General features: G+C 39.6%; 1 protein-coding gene across 1 annotated transcript in view; it reads left to right on the forward strand.

Moving 5' to 3' along the window:
- adgrv1 (adhesion G protein-coupled receptor V1) overlaps window positions 1–18,338 on the forward strand; it is a gene marked incomplete at its 5' end in the record, with an annotated part of 147,089 nt that overhangs the window by 58,171 nt on the left and 70,580 nt on the right. Inside the window, 23 exons of the mRNA XM_081366996.1 lie at window positions 3,300–3,476; window positions 3,612–3,794; window positions 4,517–4,696; window positions 5,036–5,200; window positions 5,294–5,414; window positions 5,517–5,640; window positions 5,792–5,930; window positions 6,494–6,679; window positions 7,098–7,333; window positions 7,441–7,589; window positions 8,227–8,425; window positions 8,544–8,763; window positions 9,464–9,703; window positions 9,820–9,969; window positions 10,236–10,712; window positions 10,821–10,964; window positions 12,176–12,347; window positions 12,451–12,586; window positions 12,672–13,510; window positions 15,184–15,301; window positions 15,400–15,571; window positions 16,531–16,773; window positions 17,575–17,982. Of these exons, the coding sequence (XP_081223122.1) occupies window positions 3,300–3,476; window positions 3,612–3,794; window positions 4,517–4,696; window positions 5,036–5,200; window positions 5,294–5,414; window positions 5,517–5,640; window positions 5,792–5,930; window positions 6,494–6,679; window positions 7,098–7,333; window positions 7,441–7,589; window positions 8,227–8,425; window positions 8,544–8,763; window positions 9,464–9,703; window positions 9,820–9,969; window positions 10,236–10,712; window positions 10,821–10,964; window positions 12,176–12,347; window positions 12,451–12,586; window positions 12,672–13,510; window positions 15,184–15,301; window positions 15,400–15,571; window positions 16,531–16,773; window positions 17,575–17,982 (5,178 nt within the window). The remainder of the gene's footprint in view (window positions 1–3,299; window positions 3,477–3,611; window positions 3,795–4,516; window positions 4,697–5,035; window positions 5,201–5,293; window positions 5,415–5,516; window positions 5,641–5,791; window positions 5,931–6,493; window positions 6,680–7,097; window positions 7,334–7,440; window positions 7,590–8,226; window positions 8,426–8,543; window positions 8,764–9,463; window positions 9,704–9,819; window positions 9,970–10,235; window positions 10,713–10,820; window positions 10,965–12,175; window positions 12,348–12,450; window positions 12,587–12,671; window positions 13,511–15,183; window positions 15,302–15,399; window positions 15,572–16,530; window positions 16,774–17,574; window positions 17,983–18,338) is intronic.

Here is an 18,338-nt window from a genome sequence, read left to right on the forward strand (position 1 = left end):
CTGTCACAGTCTGAGACATTTCACAGGAGGCAATTGATGATTTTTTGGAGACAGAAAGATTATATATCATCTCGATGTCACCAAAAGGGCCTTAAATATGCATTGGAGGGTTATATTAATAATTTTATTGTTGAGAAGGCCGATAAGCTTCAGCTCCAGTACAAAGATTTACAGTTCACAGTGTAAACGTTATAGTTTGGTGCTATTTCGCTTCAAACGCTCGCTTTATACGCGCGTCCTATTCGCTTTGGATTCAAAATGTTCAAGCGTCGAACTAGACGCGGATACGCGCGAATTTGACGCTCTATTCGCGTTTGGTGGGCGCGCAGAATAATGAACAGGCTGCGATGTCAAGATTGCATTGCTGGAATGTGTGTGTGTGTGTGTGTGTGTGTGTGTGTGTCAGAGAGCGGGCGTCGGGGCGCGATCGAACAGTGGAAACATAAAAACATACTCCATTTTGTTCATACAGGACATAATTAAAACTGCAAAGTGTTTAGCCTACTTATATTTGTGTAAAACACAACATTGTGCTTTTGTCAAACTGTACTCTTGTCAAACTGTAACCTACAACTGTCACCCAACCAAAATCACACACACACGCTGTTTTAAAGCCAAAATGACAAGAAAAAACATAAAAACGAATGAAAACTGATAACCGCAATGCATTGCAGTGGACGAGGAAGCAGAGAACGTCCAAGTGTCTTGGGTTAGCTATGCGTACTGTGATTGGCTCATCGCGTTTGGGGGCGTGGCTTAGCCATTGGTCAATTAGCATACATGCGCAGGGAAAAATAAATGTAGAAATGTGGAAATACAGAAATAAATAAATGTAGAAATGTGGAAATACAGAAATAAATAAATGTAGGAATAAATAAATGTATAAATAAATACATATATAGATATATAAATAAATAAATATATAAATACATAAATATATAAATAAATGTAGAAATACATAAATAAATACATATAGAAATGCATAAATAAATAAATAAATACATGTAAAAATACAGAAATAGCCATTTATATTACCAAAATGTATTTATTTTTACTATTATTTCTGCATTTATTTATTTATTTCTACTTTTATTTATTTATTTATTTATTTTTCGTTCTGTCATTTTTAGTCCTTCATAGCTTCTGTGTAGATGAGAGAATCAAAGTGTATGTGTGTTGTGCACACGCTACATTGATTATGGCCAAGCATGCGCCCTTAAAATAGCAAATGAATAACAAATGACTTTAAACTAGGTTTTTCCTGGTCAGTGGTGGAATTGATTTCTAAACCTGCAAAATAGCATCAGGGAATGTTTGTGCCGGAACACGCCTCCTCTTTGCGCTGAACCGCCCCGGGGATCGCAAGTGTATTTCCTAGTTTACCGACGTGCGTCTGTGGAGGGAAAAGTCCGCTGTGCGCGGGTGCAGAATAGGAATGATACATGCGCCGGTGTACAAAGTCAATTGCGCTGGGTGCAAGATAGGGCCCCTAATGTACTAATATACTGCTAATGTTGCCACGGAGCGGCATCTGTGTCTGAACTCATCGGGGATAAAGGAGAAAGAGAAATATTTCCTTCTTGATGCCCAAATATCTTTGGTACTGGCATTAACTCTGTGGTCGAGAGGTTTAGAAGGGCAAAAGTTCAGTCTGCAGCATTCCAGCGTTCATCCCTCGCTGTGTCCTGGGTCCGACAGCCACCGTAGCTCCCTCTGACCCACTGCCAGGGACTTGTTCTTGGCAGGAGGGTCAGAAGGCAAGTGTGGAAGCCTGTGATCGAAGAAGGCCTAAACAGGGCCTCAGGGAGGTAATTTCGGCTTGCAGATCTGAGGACCCAAAACCATGAGGTCCTGCATTAGGTCTCCTCTGGTAGGGGATCGAGCAAGCTTTCTAAAGGAAAAAAAGAAGCTCTGGAAAAATGTAATTAAATAAAGAAAAGAGAAGAGAAGTGGTAAACAAGGCTTTGAGATAATGGAGGTGGTTGCTGATTGCGATCCACTCTCTTGCCTGTTTTTGCCTGGTGGTCAGAGGCACATGGTGCATCCCAGAGGGATAGTGGCTGTTGGACCAGGACATAGACTCCTGGACATCTGTGAAAAGGCAAAAAAAAGGCTAGTTGAGCAGCGATGGAGAAAAATGCTCCCTCGCCCAAAGCCCCCTTTCCAGCACAAGAGCTGGAGATGGTGTTGGCCTCCCATGAGATCAGTTTGAGCAGGCACTCCACTTTCCTATGAAGAAGTCAAGTGGTAGATTAACAAATGCAATAAATGGGCACAAGGAATGGGTACATTGGACCCCCTCTATAATTATTATGGAGACGATGTGAACACTCTTCCCTGATGCAGGGAAGCGATATTGGTAGCAATGACAGAGCAGAAGATGGACTGTATCGCCATTTGCGTCCCACTTCTCATATGTCGCCCCCTCCAGTACATTATCCTATGGAGACTGGAGGTATATCAACCCGCTTCCCTAAAGGTCTGCAAGGAAGGCACAAGTGTCAGAGAGGACTGTATCGCTATTAGTGTGCCACTTTTTCATTTGTTGTCCCCTGCAGTGTTGTTGCTTGAGTGCTCTCTGGAGGAAAATAAGTAGCAAATAGCAACCATCAGGCTAGGGCTAAGAGCTTTACACGGGGTAAGTGGACGAGGTTGTTACAGTATATGTGACCCACTGTCACAGTGGCTCCCTTCCCCTTAAGCCTCACAGTTAGTCTCAAGTCACTCAGTCTGAGGACACACTGTGCAGAAGCTGATGAGGAGACAGACTGACCTCCTACTGCCTACAGCACAAGCCAACAGCCAGTTACTATCATCACCACAAAAACCCCACATTTTTTTCTGTTTGCTCTTGGAATAGCTCATTCTCTGCAAATTGCTGTGGTCGTTAGATATTTTTGCATTTTGTTCAGCCTCAAAAACCACATGTTGAATTTGTTTGGGCTGAAAGACTACTGACATAAATCAGCATGTTGTTAGATATTAATTGCACAGAAGCTGTTTAGAATCTGCTGGAGAAATTATCACTTATCACTTTTACTCTGAAGAAGACACATGGACGTCGAAACATTAGTCGTTTTGTACGAATACAAAATTAATTTAAACATTGTGTGCTCCGGTCCTGTTCCTTGGTCCTAGCCAGACCTTAGGTCTCCTCTCTAAATTATCACCTATGTTGAGATGCATGGATGGGATGTCTAAAGGGTTTAACTAATGAAGTGTGTGACTTGCATTTAGATAGTATAGGATAGATTAGAACTTTATTAATCCCTGGATGGTATATTTGTGTTTGCTCGTAGGATGATATTCCTGAACTGGCTGAGACGTTCCTTGTAAACATCACCAGAGTTGAACTGTTGGGTGGAGACACTGGAGCAGGCCAGCCCAGTGTGAAAAGACCTGGTCTGGAGATAGCAGTGGTCACCATCCAAGAGAATGATGACCCAAGAGGAGTCCTCAGTTTCAATGTCTCAAAGGTTGGTTTACAATTAATTTTGTATAATTTTTTTTATTGGCTTTTTATACATTATTAGCTGTAAAAATGTATCATGTATTTTGTCTTTATTAATAATCAAAAACAAACACACTTCTACAATCCCCTTGTCCTTTAGGATATCTCTGGGGCAGTGTTGGCATTTGAGGTACCATCACCTGGAAATGTCTTTCGCCTGGCCGTCATGCGAATGGCCGGTAGATCAGGTAGACTGGTGCTATACTGGGAAGCACAAGCAGTCACAGCCAGCACTGAGGACTTTAGTCCTTCCTCTGGAAATCTCACATTTCAAGAGGGACAGGTAAAGATTAACATTTTTTATTGTACATTCCCATGTACAAACAAGCTTCGATTCCTTCGATTCCTTCGATTCCTCATTTTCTTTTCTTGCATCCTTCCCTCACATCCTAAAGAGGAGTGGAGTTAGGAAGTGAGGAAAGGAAGTGAGGAAAGGAAGTGAGTATGCACAAATGATACATGAGAAGCACCCACTGTGGAGAGCATGACTATGTCCAAAATCATTAACAATTCGTTAACCTTCAAATAATTATTAAACAGCAAGTGCAAATGATGCAAAAGCGGCAGCCCTTCCAGCGCACTCAGTGTCCGAATTCGCTCACTCGTTTTCATTCGAGTGGACTATATTAGTGGATTAATGTAAAAAATAGGGAATAGTAAATGAGGGTAGGGGGCGATTTCGAACACATGTCATTTCCTATCTACCTTGTGCTTCTTCTCTTCCCCTTTTAGGCTGATTGGAGTTTTATGACTATTGATATAACAGATATATATATAGTAAAGGCTACTGGAACTAATGTGACAGTAAAACTGTAAGAATGCTACTTTTAAGTAACTAGATATTTTGAACTAGCTGTTTCAGTAAATGATGGGGATTTTGCTGCACAAAAACTGTAAAACTAAAGAGACTGGATATGAAATATAGAATAAGAATGATTGTCATTATAATGTGAACCAACCAATTTATATGTGTATTGGTGTGTTTTTTTCTTTTTCTTTTTGCAGGCAGTTGCTTATATTGAGATCACAATTATTGATGACACAATTGTGGAGTCCACAGAGACATTTATGGTCAAACTGATTCAAGTCATCGGAGGTGCCAGATTAGGGGACGAGACATCTGTAGTAGTCAGCATCCCGGCCAATGATTCACCTTTTGGCCGGTTTGGGTTTGAGGAGCTAATGGTAAATTTACCAATAACATCTATGAATGTTAGTCCAATATTAGCATTTGGCTTACCTACTGTATGTGTTTTGTCTCTGTCATGATATTTGCATAATCTTACAAATCATAATTATACTGACATGCTCTCGGAATCTCTGGGGTATTTCTGTAGTAACTGTAAAGTTACTTGTATATAAAGTAACTTATTCTTTTTTTTTTTGATAAGATGTAACCTTGTACTTAGTTTAACTTCTCTACTGTCGCTATTGAGAGAATAATTAATGCTTGGATACCTTTGTGGTTTGTCGAGGCCATAATCAGCTTGACTGAAAATAATATATATTTTTATCTTTTCTCAGATCTCTGTGTCTGAGCCTCAGTTCCTAAATGACCCAGCTTCCATAGCTACACTGACCGTAGTGCGTAGCTCAGGAGGTGAGGGAGTGGTGCATTTGATCTGGCTTCTGCAGGAAGAGGGAAGAGATGACCTAAGCCCTCGTAATGGAACTCTCATTTTTAATGGGGTAGGTATGGCTGGTTAATATGAATATGAACAGCACTTTTACTTGTGCCACAGTGTGATACTCACAGTCGTTAAATGGTTTTATCGTTCCTAGACTGAGTCGAAGAAAACTCTGGTGATTCAGGCTTTGGCTGATGCTGTCTTGGAGGGAGAGGAGAGATTCACCATCCAGCTTCTTTCTCCAAAGAATGAGCCAGTCATTGATACAGTTAGAGGTTTGACAACATATTATAACAATTATCAAGTATATATCATGTGTCAAAATTTTTGACAGGTAGTGTTCAAAATCATCATTTACTTGCTTTTCTCTCCATCAGGTGTTGCTACAGTTGTTATCCAAGCTGATGTGGGTGCCCTGGGAATTGTAGGAATAGCTGATTCTAGCAGAAACATTCTGATTGGTGAACCAAGAGACAATTACAATGGAACAGCTCTGGTCAGGTAAAATGCTCACCTTCTCCAAATAAAAGAGATTACTGTATATTTAATTTCTGCACCATTGGTGTCACCGAACAGAATCAGCAAACAAAAATATCAAAACAGATTTCCCAAACACCCCATCTGAAGATAGATTGTGCCCTGTCAATTGCAGTCTCGTAAGAGGTCCAGGCATCTTTGGTGAGATTGAGATCTTCTGGAACATCAGTGCAGCTGCAGATACAGAGTTTGAGGGGACCTCTGGCAAAGTTGTTATGAAAGACCGGCAGTCTGCCGCTATTATTCAGCTCAAGGTAAACTGTTGATTAATACACTGTTCAAAAGTGTGTGGCCGGTTGGATAAAAAAAAAAAAAAAAAAATTGTTTTTGTGAAGTCTCTCATGCTCAGCAAGGCTGCATATAAAAAAAAATAGTGTGGAAATGGTAATATTGTGAAATATTATTACAATTTGAACTGTTATATAAATTCAGGATTATTTGAATAGAAAGTAAAAAAAACAGCATTTAAGTGAAATATAAATAATTTGTAACATTATAAATGTCTTTACTGTCACTTTTGATTCATTTAATGCATCCTTGCTGAGTACTTATTTCTTTAAAAATAATAAAAAAAAAATCTTACTGACCCCAAACTTATGAACAGTAACAGATACACTACTTTGTTCCGTGTCAATATTTAAACAACCTCCAGACATATCAGAATACTAGTACGTATTCCTTTTAAAATGTATAATTTAAATGTAGTATATCCCATTGTTCCCTGTCTAGACCCAGCGTAATATTTCCCCTGCAAACTGTAAAAATGTAAACCATCTTTACACAAAGTAAAATTGATTACCTCTCCCTGTTTCTGTAGGCACTGGATGATGTGATTCCAGAAGAAAGACGTGTATATCAGCTCAGACTGAGCTCTCTAACCCCGGGCTCAGCAATCAACCCCGACAGACAACTTGCCACCATCACTATGGCTGCCAGTGACCTTCCCCATGGGCTCTTCTCCTTCTCTCAAGCCTCTTTGCGTGCCACTGAAGAGGACAGAGCTGTGAGACCCCTTACATGTCATTACCACTGCTGAGATACAAACCACAACCAGAGGACTATAAGTGCTTCTGCCTGTTCCCCTTGACTGGGAAAGTCATTGAAAATGTTTTGAAACTTCCATAAAGCAATAGCCTAGCAACCATTAATCCAAAGACAAAAAAACACTGGAAAGTTTTCTTAATGAGAGACTTTGTGTTTTTAGTGCTTGTTGAGTATAATGGAGCTGTTCAGAGGTAATAAGACTATATTGCATTTGAAAATAGACACACAGGGTAAGTTCTGTGTATGCTAAGTTAGCTTTGTCCATTGCCAACTTCCTAGAATAAATTGTAACAGATTGTAAGAGATGGGAATGAATATATCTGTGAACCCTTTCTCAAAGGTAGTTGAGGCTCCAACAGTGTCTTGTCTCTTACCAGGTAAATGTGACCATTGTTCGTTCCATGGGTCTGTTTGGCAGCGTGTGGGTTAGTTACCACACGGAAGGCAGAACTGCAATCAGCGGACAAGATTTTGGACAGTCCTCTGGTCGGCTGCTATTCAGGCCTGGGGAGAGTTCAAAGGTCATCACACTGACTATACTCGATGATGACCTTCCAGAAGGACCAGAGGAGTTTTTCCTCAACATTACTCTAGTAGAGCTTCTAAATGCCAGGTAGAGTTCAGCCTGCTATCTGAAACCCAAGTCATGCAGTAGCTTGGAATAGTACTAGCTATATACTTTTGCTGAAAATGTATCTATTTCTTCCCTCTTGTTTTCAGTTCAATGGATTTTACAGTGAGAGAGTATGGCCTACAGATTGACCAGCCTCCAGCTATTGGCAATCTGTCCTCCCTTATGGTGATTATCCAGAAAAATGACAACGCTGAGGGCATTCTGGAGTTTGACCCCAAATATGTCAACATCACTGGTACTTTTTTATTTATTATGTATTTATTACCTTTTTCTTTAATGAAGAGAATGTTCCTTTTCTTAAAAATATACAGGTAAACATGTTTTGAACAATAACCAATAAAAGACCAATGTTAAAATATATTAAACAAAAATATATTAACTAGAAATAAAATTAATAGTTTTAAATGTTACAATTGAATTTAGCCATCACTATCGTGTATAGTATGAAAGACATGGTAATTTTGAGAAATTGTTTACTTTGAATAATCAAATAATCTCGATAACAATACGCATTGATGTGTAGACTGTTGTTATTGTTAACTAAAAATATTCAAATTCATTTTTGATAATTGAAGTAAAGTGAAAATTATAAATATTACACAAAAATCTTGAAGTACTACAATTACTAAAACTAAAACTGAAATAAATATAAAAGCAATATAAAGCAAAATAGAAATACTGAAACACAAAAAGCAATAAAAATGACAAAAAAATACAAAATCACAAAAATTTTAATAATTTTAATAATAATGAATAAATAAATACTGTAATGGTATATAAATAATATTAAATTACACTGGGATACAAATGTGTATGGTACATTACATACATATATTTGTTACTCAGTCTTTCCGATTGTTTTTGTGTCACAGTTGAGGAAGATGTAGGAATTCTGTCCATCCCTGTACTGAGGCGTATTGGATCCTATGGGCAGGTCACAGTAGAGTTTATCTCCAAAGGTTTGACTGCTCAACCTGGTTCAGATTACATTATGCTCAATGGCTCCATCACCTTTCAGCACGGCCAATCCCTCAGCTATATCAATGTCTCCATAGTGGATGACACAGAGAGGTAAGGATGGGGTTATTAACTTTCATTGCTATACATGCTTTCATTGAATTGGTTAAAAATTGTATTGTTGCTGAGTGTACGTTTTATTAACTTGTAACATATTTTTTTCTTCCCACAGTGAATTTAATGAGATATTTGAGATACAACTCACCGGTGCCACAGGAGGTGCCATACTTGGAGCTCAGCTAATTGCACGAGTTACAATTGCCAAAAGTGACTCGCCAAATGGTGTGGTACGATTCATCAACCAAAGCGCCATCACAATTCCAAACCCCAACAGTACCCTCAGACTGACCCTGTTTGTAGAGAGGGCAGACGGGCTGCTGGGAAACGCCACGGTGAGCCCCCGTCTAGACTATGACATCACACTTCTGATGCCATATCCAATTAAATATCAGTTTTTTACATGTGGGGAAGCACTTAGAGGACAGACAGATCCTAAACTGGTTGTTTCTATTGACTTGTATGCAATTAATAATGTGGTGAATGAGGATTGTGGAATATTTTGGTGGATCAAAACTCAGAAGATGGTCTGTGAGGTGAATCCATGATTTAATACAGACCTTTATGCTACTTTAATGTAGATTTTATATTATTCATAGACAAAAGAATATGTATTCTTCAAAGTAAGTTTCAATAATCAATTAAACAGTAATAATTATGTTAATTATTAGTCAGGAAAATAAAACCAATATATTGGAGAAGAAATTCCTTTTATTTTCTATAAAATTTTGGTTTTCCTTTTGGTTTCTTTTTGCAAGATGTTGATTTGTAATTTATTCAGGGTTCAAAGCAGTGGCGGCTGTTATTTTATTTTATTGTTTGCAATATGCCTCTAAAGGCTGGGTTAAACAGTGCAATTTAATACAATTTAATGAAAATACGTGGCAAGGCACAAAACAGTATTTTACAATATTTATAAATGACAGCAGGGAAGACATTTCATGATATTTAAGTGCTTCCTGTACTGTCTTAAAGGAATCACCACAGATTCAAAGTGTTTATCTGACATGTGCTTGTATCATTTCTATTCCTCAGGTAATATGGCAGATTTTAGGTCCAAACTCAAATGAGGTTTTACCATCAGTAAACACAGACATCGGTGAACCAGTGAACGGGACGTTCGGTTTCAGAGATGGGGAAGGGGGTGTGCGCAGCATTGAGCTGAAGATCCTGCCTCATGGTGAGGTGGAGGTCACAGAGAAATTTATTGTCGTGCTTAGTATCCTCTCTGGAGAGATTGGCATTGACCCCAAAGCTGGATCTGTCACACTCACGGTACGTCCTGCTCAGCACGCAAAAAGTGACTGATAACCTCTAGAAAACAGAGGGTAAAACTGTAAATACAGCAATGTGACATTTTTGCAATTGTGTACAATGTGTTCATTCTCCAGATTGAGAAGTTTGGAGACCCCAATGGCATAGTACAGTTCACAGAACAGGACCTGAAAGAGCGCATTTACAGTGAGCCTTCTGACAGCGAAGGCCCGCTTAAAATATCACTCCTTATCACACGTAGAGAGGGTGTTATGGGCAACATCACGGTAAGAAAAAAAAAAATGTAAAAAATATAAGCATAACATAAAGCATAATATACACAAACACTTTTTAAAAAAAAAAAACCACAGGAATGTTTTAAATATCCTTTAAAAAAAATAAAACTTATTTTAAATGTTACAGTTTTCTGTATTTTGAAAGAAAGAAATGCAGCCTTGGTGAGCATAGGAGACTTCTTCGTATCGACCCGAAACAGTAGTGATAGTATTGTAATTATGTAATAATGAGCCCCATTTTTATTTTATTTTTTTAGGTTTTCTGGGAAATCCTCAGTGATGCAGACACATCAGGTGACTTTGCTGCTCTGCAGGGTTCTGTCACTATCCTGGCAGGACAGCGCGTGACAGAGATAGTCCTCACCCTGCTTCCCGACTCTGTGCCTGAGTTGGAAGAAACGTACATCCTCCGTCTAATCTCTGTGGAGGGAGGCGCAGAGTTGGATATAAATCGCAGCAGCACCCGTTTGAAAGTCCGGGCCAATGACGAACCCCACGGGGTGTTTGTCCTTTACTCTCAAAACCAGTCAGTGGTTGTTAACGTGGCGGACCAAAGTAGACAACTAATCATCAGTGTGAACAGGCTGGCAGGGGCGTTTGGCAATGCCAGTGTGGGTTACAGAATCAGTTTTACAACCCCTGGGCAGAGTTTTACAGAGGACACAATCGCTGGGAACATACTGGTGAAGGACGGAGAACAAGAGGCCAGCGTTAAAGTGCCATTTAGTAGCCAGGTGTGTGATTTATTGTCTTTGAATGATATATAAGATTTTTTAAGGACTATTAGAAACTTGTCAACCTTAATACGGTCTGTATTGATATTTTGAATGTGTCCTCTACAGGTGTTCTTTGCGACAGGTTTTAACTTCAGTGTTGAGCTGACAGATGTGACTCTGATTGGTCCCCTGCTCAGTTCACCTCCCAGAATTCAACTGGAATCAAAGCTGGCTGTCGTTTCTGTTCCTGAAGTGGCAGCTAATGCAGAGGTCTAATATTGCATAAAACACTTTTTAATATCACCACCAGATGGCACACAACTATTATGTCTTATATTACATCATTTGTAGTCGGGGCAGTATTTTTAGTTATTTATTTAATGTATACATTAGTTAACTACATTAAATACAATGTACAATAGTTCTACAGCATTTATTTATCTTAATTTATTTTTATCTCAACATTTACTAAATACATTTTTAAGATCAAACGTTGTGTCAGTTAAAGGTATAGCGGAGGTTTTTCCCGAATTTTAGAAAAGATCCGCCCTCTCCACTTTTTGAAAGAGCATGCACGAGCTAATCATAGCTTACATTAACTTTTACTAGCAGTGATTTTAAATGGATTTCTCCAAATAGCATGCCAAACTTTACCTGTCAAGTAGAAACTTCGCGACTGAGGCATCAGTGGGAAGCCCAACCTGTGTTTTGAGCGCACGCCATCGTGTGAATCGTGTGCACGAGCACGTACGACGGCCTTACGTAAACATATCACCAGAATGATTGACACTTAGGAGGACTTAGGAGGATTTTAAAAATCCTCCGCTATACCTTTAACATTGGTTAATGCACTGTGAACTAAAATGAACATGACTTTTTTTATCAACTGACATTAAGAAAGGTTAATAAATGCTGTAAAATATATTGTTCATTCATTGTTAGTTCTTTGTTAGTTCATGTATGAACTAATGTTAAAAAATAAGACCTTATTGTAAAGGTTACCTATATATTATTGTTTGCATATATTATTGTCTGCAGTGATACCTCTAAAAACTATAAAAAGTGCACTTTATTGTAATTGAATGAAAATAAGTGACAATTGCTCAAAAGAGCTTTTCACAATATTTACAAATGGCAATAGGCAATATTTTTCCTGACATTTTAAGGGAAATGCTTCCTGTGCAGTCTTAAGCAATCTTCACAAAATGTGAAAAGTGTCCAGGTCACATTTTATCCCTCAAAAAATCTAAAGAAAAATGAAAACTTGTTATGCTGATGATACAGTTTTTTACAGTGTTTTACATAAAAAATTATAATGAAGAAATAAGCATAAATGAAACTTTAAATTTACATTTATTATTATGAAAATAATGCCACAATGCAAAAAACATAAAAACATAATCTACTTATTATTCACTGATTGTCTCTAATGCTTTGTATTGAAAGTCAATCTTAATTATGTTTCTCTCCTTGTGCTGTAGGTTGGATTTGCCTCTTTGGCCCTGCGTGTCTCAGACACAGAGAGTGGCCAGTGTGAGGCGCTGGTGACACGGACAGGCTTATATGGGAACGTAACCGTCCGATGGAGCTCTGGGTTCCCCCCAGGCCAAACTCCACCAGGCTACCAGCCAGGAGACATCTCACCAAGATCAGGTTTGCCCTAGAGAGAGAAATTACTTAATATAAATATATATATGATAAAAATCCAGAAATGATGAACTGACACTGCTGTTCTTCTTTTTCTCTTTATCTGAAGGCACGGTAATGCTTGCCTATGGTCAGAGGAGTGAGGTGATCTCTCTCAGTGCTGTAAATAACATGTCAGTTGTCACAGCACATGCCATTTACCTGACCTCTGTAGAGTCAGAGTCACCTGGTGGAGCCCGTCTCAGGTAACACTCTTCTCAAAAAACAAATCTCCTTTCTCTTAATTCTTGTTGGTATCTGAATGTTTTGATATATGTGCTGTGCGTTCAGGACTGGTTACACAGTAGCTGAGGTGGAGCCATTAGGATTGTATCAGTTTCATCCTGATTCTCGGCAGCTGGTCATTGAGGAGGACGTGCAGACCATCACCCTCTACGTCCAGCGCCTCTACGGCTTCCGCAGCAACCGTTCCAGCATCTCCTACAAGACATGGCCTGGCACTGCCCAACCTGATAAGGATTTTGCAGCAGTAGCAGACGGGCAGCTTCTGTTTGATTCCCGGCAAAAATCTGCTGCCATTCAACTGTCCATTCTAGATGATTCCCTAACTGAACCAGATGAGAATTTTTATGTGAACTTAACCAGCGTGCGTGTTCTCAGCACCAGTTTGCCTTCAATCGCAGCTCAGCCTCGACTTGTGCCTCAGCATAGTGTTGCTACAGTTACCATTCGTGCTAATGATGTTGTTAGCGGATTTCTGAGCATAGGACCAGCGATAGTACGCATTTCTGAAGACAGTCAGGAAGGAGCGCCCCAACAGAAGCTTGCTCTAAGAGTACGGAGGTCGGTAGGGCTCACAGGAGTGGTGAGTGCCAAAATCAGGGCTTATTCAGGACTCAGAACCCCAGAGGGGGATGCAGCCCAGTTTCATCAGGAGCATAATGGCACATGGGCTTTGGAAGGGGAGGACTTTGCCTTGGAGACCCAAACTGTCACGTTGTTGGAGGGACAGAACGAGGTGGAGGTTAGTGTCCTCATACTGAATGATCAGGAGCCGGAGGGACAGGAGGCATTCTTTATCTACCTCAGCGAGGCAGAAGGTGGAGCGCAGATTGTCAGCGTGCCAGATGAACTGGGGTTCACTTCCTTTGCCAAAATCATTATTCTGGGTGAGAACATTACTGTCATTACATTACATTACAATCGTCACAACAATTTTTTTTCTGCATCAATGTTGTACTTTTCCTGCTAAAAGTTTCACTGGCTCCACCACAAAAATTATAAACTGATTTTTTGTAATTTCTGTATACATGTACATGTGAAAAATATATAAGTATATATATATATATATGTTTTAAATATTTGCTATATTGTGCAAAATGGATCATTTTAAGATCGTTCTAATTGATACTTTGGAAGTCATTCTTTCAGATTTCACAAAGCATCATCTATTTTTAGCAGGCTAAGTAATGCTACTTTGGTAACAAATCAACCAAATAATAACATTGTCAACACCAGGGCCGGCGATTGCTATATAGGCGAACTAGGCGGTTGCCTAGGGCGACAAATGTGTTGGGGGCGCGGACGCACTCTAGTGTCGCCCTATCTACTTCCCATATTAATCATAAAATTAGAACGAAACGCGAAATAAAACATGTTTATTAAACATGATCAAAGGGCAAAGGGCGCCCCCTCAACCACACGTTTAATTACTTGTCAACCTGATTATTAGATTGAATTTATGATTTTTGTCGACCATTTCTGGATGGGCGGGGGCGGGAGGGTTGCGTTACGTTAGGGAAGTGCTCAGCTGCTGGCGCGTTGATCGAAAATGAAGCGGTCTAAACCTCTGGTGCACATGGACGAAAACGGAGAAAGGAAGAAGATAAAAAATAAAGCTCAGTATAGAGTGAGAATATAGTATCTTCTCATCTTAGCTATTAAGGTGTCCAATGAAATAAATTTACTTAGTATTGTAGCCTACATCACCTAATATTGGACGTTTCATTGCTGTCACTAAGCTATAGTTACTTTGAAGGTGAATAGAAATGGCAGAAACAACTGTTAATATTTTATTATTTGAGATAGAACTAAAAGAACTTAAATATTTTAATTTTGTAGTGGTACATACATTATCCATAATAGCACATTTGTTTGTAGAAGGTATAGTTAAACCAGTTTAATGGTCAGAATTTGCTTAAATTAATCCAATTTGGTAAATATCCTTGAACATTCTTTGTAGAATTTGTGTATAAACAATTTACAGTTGATTCTTCAAGTCATAATTTGCTTGTTGAAGTGTTGGAGTGACTATTAGAGCATTTTTGTTTGTTCATCAATGAACATTCAAAAACTCAATCTTGCCTAGGGCAACCAAAGGGCTAGAGCCGGCCCTGGTCAACACAATAACATTGTTCAATACATCACAAGAAACTGTTTACATTTGAAAGGAAACATGTACATGATCAAGAAATATTATAGATAAACGTAATATGTAGTGACAATGCAGCATTTGCCCGATAGAGCAAGTGATACTTCAGTCAGCTGGCCTGAAACTCTTTTATATTGGCCATTCTTATTGTTTCTTTAATACAGTACATTCTGTTCAAAAGTTTGGGGTCGGTAAAATGTTTTCAGCATCATTACTCCAGTCTTCAGTGTCATATGATCCTTAAAAAAAAAAACATTCTAATATGATGATTTGCTGTTCTAGCAAATGTATCCTTATTTTGAGAACATTTCTCATTAATTTCTTTAAAAAAAAAAAAATAATCTTACTGACTCCAATTTTTTGAACGGTAGTGTATATATGAGCTAAGCTACTAATGCTTCTCTGCAACAGGGAGTGATCTTCAGAACGGTATAGTTGGCTTCAGTTTGAGCTCTCAGTTGGGTCAGATTCTGGATGAGGACTCAGAGAACAGGACAGCAACACTCTTTCTGCAAAGACAGGAAAACAGGTATCATCGATATTTAAGATTATGTTGTGCTTTCAATACTGCAAATCAGTGTTCAGTAGATATGCATGCCAAAAAGAAACATTTTCCCTCGTTTCCAGAGCATATGAGGATGTGTTGGTGTTTTGGAGAGTCACGTTCAGCGCTACAGTTCACTCAGTGGTCAGTCATGGAGTGAATCTGACCAGAGAGCTGCAGCAGACTTCGGGCACATCCGTCTGCAGGAAGGGAGAAGTACTCTGTGCCCTCAAGTTGGAAGTCCGGCCAGACAAGGTTTAGGTTTTGTTTCTTTCTGTTTTTTTGTCATGTTTTGGTTTGTTTTTCAAAAGGCTAATTCACACTGCACAGACAAACACCAACAAACAAGTTGGCCGTTGGATTTAGAATTTTATGAAAAATAACTGACATGCTCACACTGCCCCAGCAGAAAACGGCAAATGCTGATTGAATGAAAACAAACCCTGACCCCCTGGGGTAACGCATTGATCCGACAAAACCCAACAAATGTGTTTGTTAGCGTTTGTCTTTGCGGAGTGAATTGGCCTTAAGGCCGTGTGTCCACCAAAGCGTTTTTAGCCAGCTGAAAACGCTAGGCGCTCTGCTGAAAACGCCTAGCTGTGGGCGCTTGAGAACGTTTTGGCAGCGTTGCGTTTTTTTTTCAGTTGAGACCAGGGTTGAGACACGTTGCTCGTTATGATACGGAATATCCGCGAAAGTGTTACTAGTATCTCATTTCACACAGATTTTTTGTTTCTGTGTTGATTCTACATAACAATGTCGATACAATATAATGTATTTTCTCTGGTTCTGGTTTTAAATTATTTTTTTCTGTTATTATGCTTGTTGCTGTCATCTGTTGACGTTGTACAAGCAGAATGTGGCGGTTGGTCGGTGTGGTATTTGTCCCGCCCCTCCTCCACTGTGATTGGATGGTTGGGTAAAAAGTGACAGTGATGAGCGCTGCGTTTTACCCAGAGCGCTCGGCGCTTCAGCGTGAAAAAAAACGCTCAGCGCCTCGCTGCGCTCATGGCGTTTTAAAAACGCGGCGCTCCCATTGAAAACAATTGAAAAAACACGCCAACCCCGAGTAAAAACGCTTTGGTGGACACACGGCCTAAGTCTCATTCTGAACTTTCTGTCCATTTAGATTATAATTGTTTTTATGTAGTGCTTAAGAGGAATCCACCTAAACAGCTTCTCTAATCATCTTGCTCCTTGACTGTGTACTACAGGACCCAGAGTATGAGGTGTGGTTTCTGGTGGAGGTCTATAAAGTGGGTGAGGGTGCCACCATAAACCAAACTGCCCGTTTTGCCAACGTCACCATGCTAGAGAGTGATGACCCACGGGGGCTGGTGTACTTTGCCCAGGGCTCCAGACTACCCGTGGTCACCCTCAGTGCCACAAGCGTCAGTCTTCAGGTCTACAGGGATTCCAGTACAGCATCCGCTATCTCTGTGAAGTACCGCATGCAGGTGAGATTCATTTTAAGAGGGAAACTTCTCCCAAAATACCAATAAATATGCATTAAGCACAATAATATGCAGGATCTAGAGGCATAGATAATACATATACAGTACTTTCTCGATTATGTGTGTTCTACCAAAATATTACATTGCAAACTCACTTGCTGATAATTCCATTACTCTTAGTAACTGTTCATTGGCTGTAATCAAAGAGCAGCTACAACTACCCAGCCTACGCCCCTCTCTGACCCCATTACATAATGTGACCTCATTAGTGATGAGAGGCCTGAGATGATGTCAAATTCATGAGCTAAGATGATGAATGTAGAGAAGATAAGAGCTCTGAGCAATTAGGCCACTGAGTTCACAGAAGATACTTCAAAGGCAATATATATGGTTGCATAGTGGAACTGGAAAAGTAGGATTGACTAGTCGAATATGGTTTTACGCCAAAAATACATCAGTCTGTGGGAATGCTTTCTCATGCCAGCTTTTTTGCTCTTTTTGTACCTCTAGCACACCCTTTCCTTTCCTCCATTTTTCAGTTTTTATTACCTACTGTTTCACTTTTAGGCATAAGGAAATGCTTTTAATTTCCAGCATGTTACACACCTCAAAGGGGGGAAAAAACAGAACATGTAATCATCTCTCTGCAGATTTAAAATATCTGAATTTTAAGTTTTAAATCTTCTCCTCTGTCAACCTCTGACCAGCTTGCAGCTACAGCTACTTTAAAAGTTCTTAGGAAAGTGACTTTCGGAGTAAATGTCTGAGTGTTAATTGTGTAATGTGTGTCATCTACTCTCACAGGAGCTTCAGAAAGCAGAATCTATAGGACCCAATCTGATCTGGCCTGCTGTGGCAGGACAGGACTTCGTCATGGCGGAGGGCACCCTGACTTTTGAGATAGGACAAAGAAGTGCCGGTCTGGACGTGGCACTCACGCCAAACATTGGTTCCTCCAACCCAACACCCAAACGGTTCCGCGTGGTTCTGTCTGATGCCACCGGTGGCGCACGGGTTCACCCAGAATTCGGGCTGGCTAATGTAACCCTGGTTTTGGACTCCGAGGCTCAGGCAATATGGGCCCTGCTGGACCAGTTACATCAGCCTCTGGATGAGACCATCATCAACCGTGTCTTGCAGGGGCTTATCAATAAAGTTAGTAAGGACATCAATCCAGAGCAGCTAACAGCAGTGTTAGATGCACTAAGCAAGGTGAGCAAACGATGGAAATGTGTGTGTGTGTTTGACCTAAACATTAAGGGTCAACATTTCTGACTTTTTGTCCTTTTGATGGATTCCTCAGAAGGAAAGTTGACTAAATTATATTTTGATTCTATTTTAGAATTAGGATTTGGTACTTTGGTTTAGGGTTTTAATCAAGTTCAATAGTTTAATTTAAAAATAATAGTAGTAAATGGGAAATCCTTATCTAAATAGCAAGGTAAGCATGTCAAGGTTGTGGGCCCGAGGAGTGTAAAATCACTTTTCATTACACTAACAACCCTTTGATATGTAGAGCATAGTACTCTTTAAAAGTTTGGGGTCAGTACAATTTATTTTCCTTTATT

Source organism: Scardinius erythrophthalmus (genome assembly GCF_964197995.2).
Source record: "Scardinius erythrophthalmus genome assembly, chromosome: 5".
Taxonomy (NCBI): Eukaryota; Metazoa; Chordata; class Actinopteri; order Cypriniformes; family Leuciscidae; genus Scardinius; species Scardinius erythrophthalmus.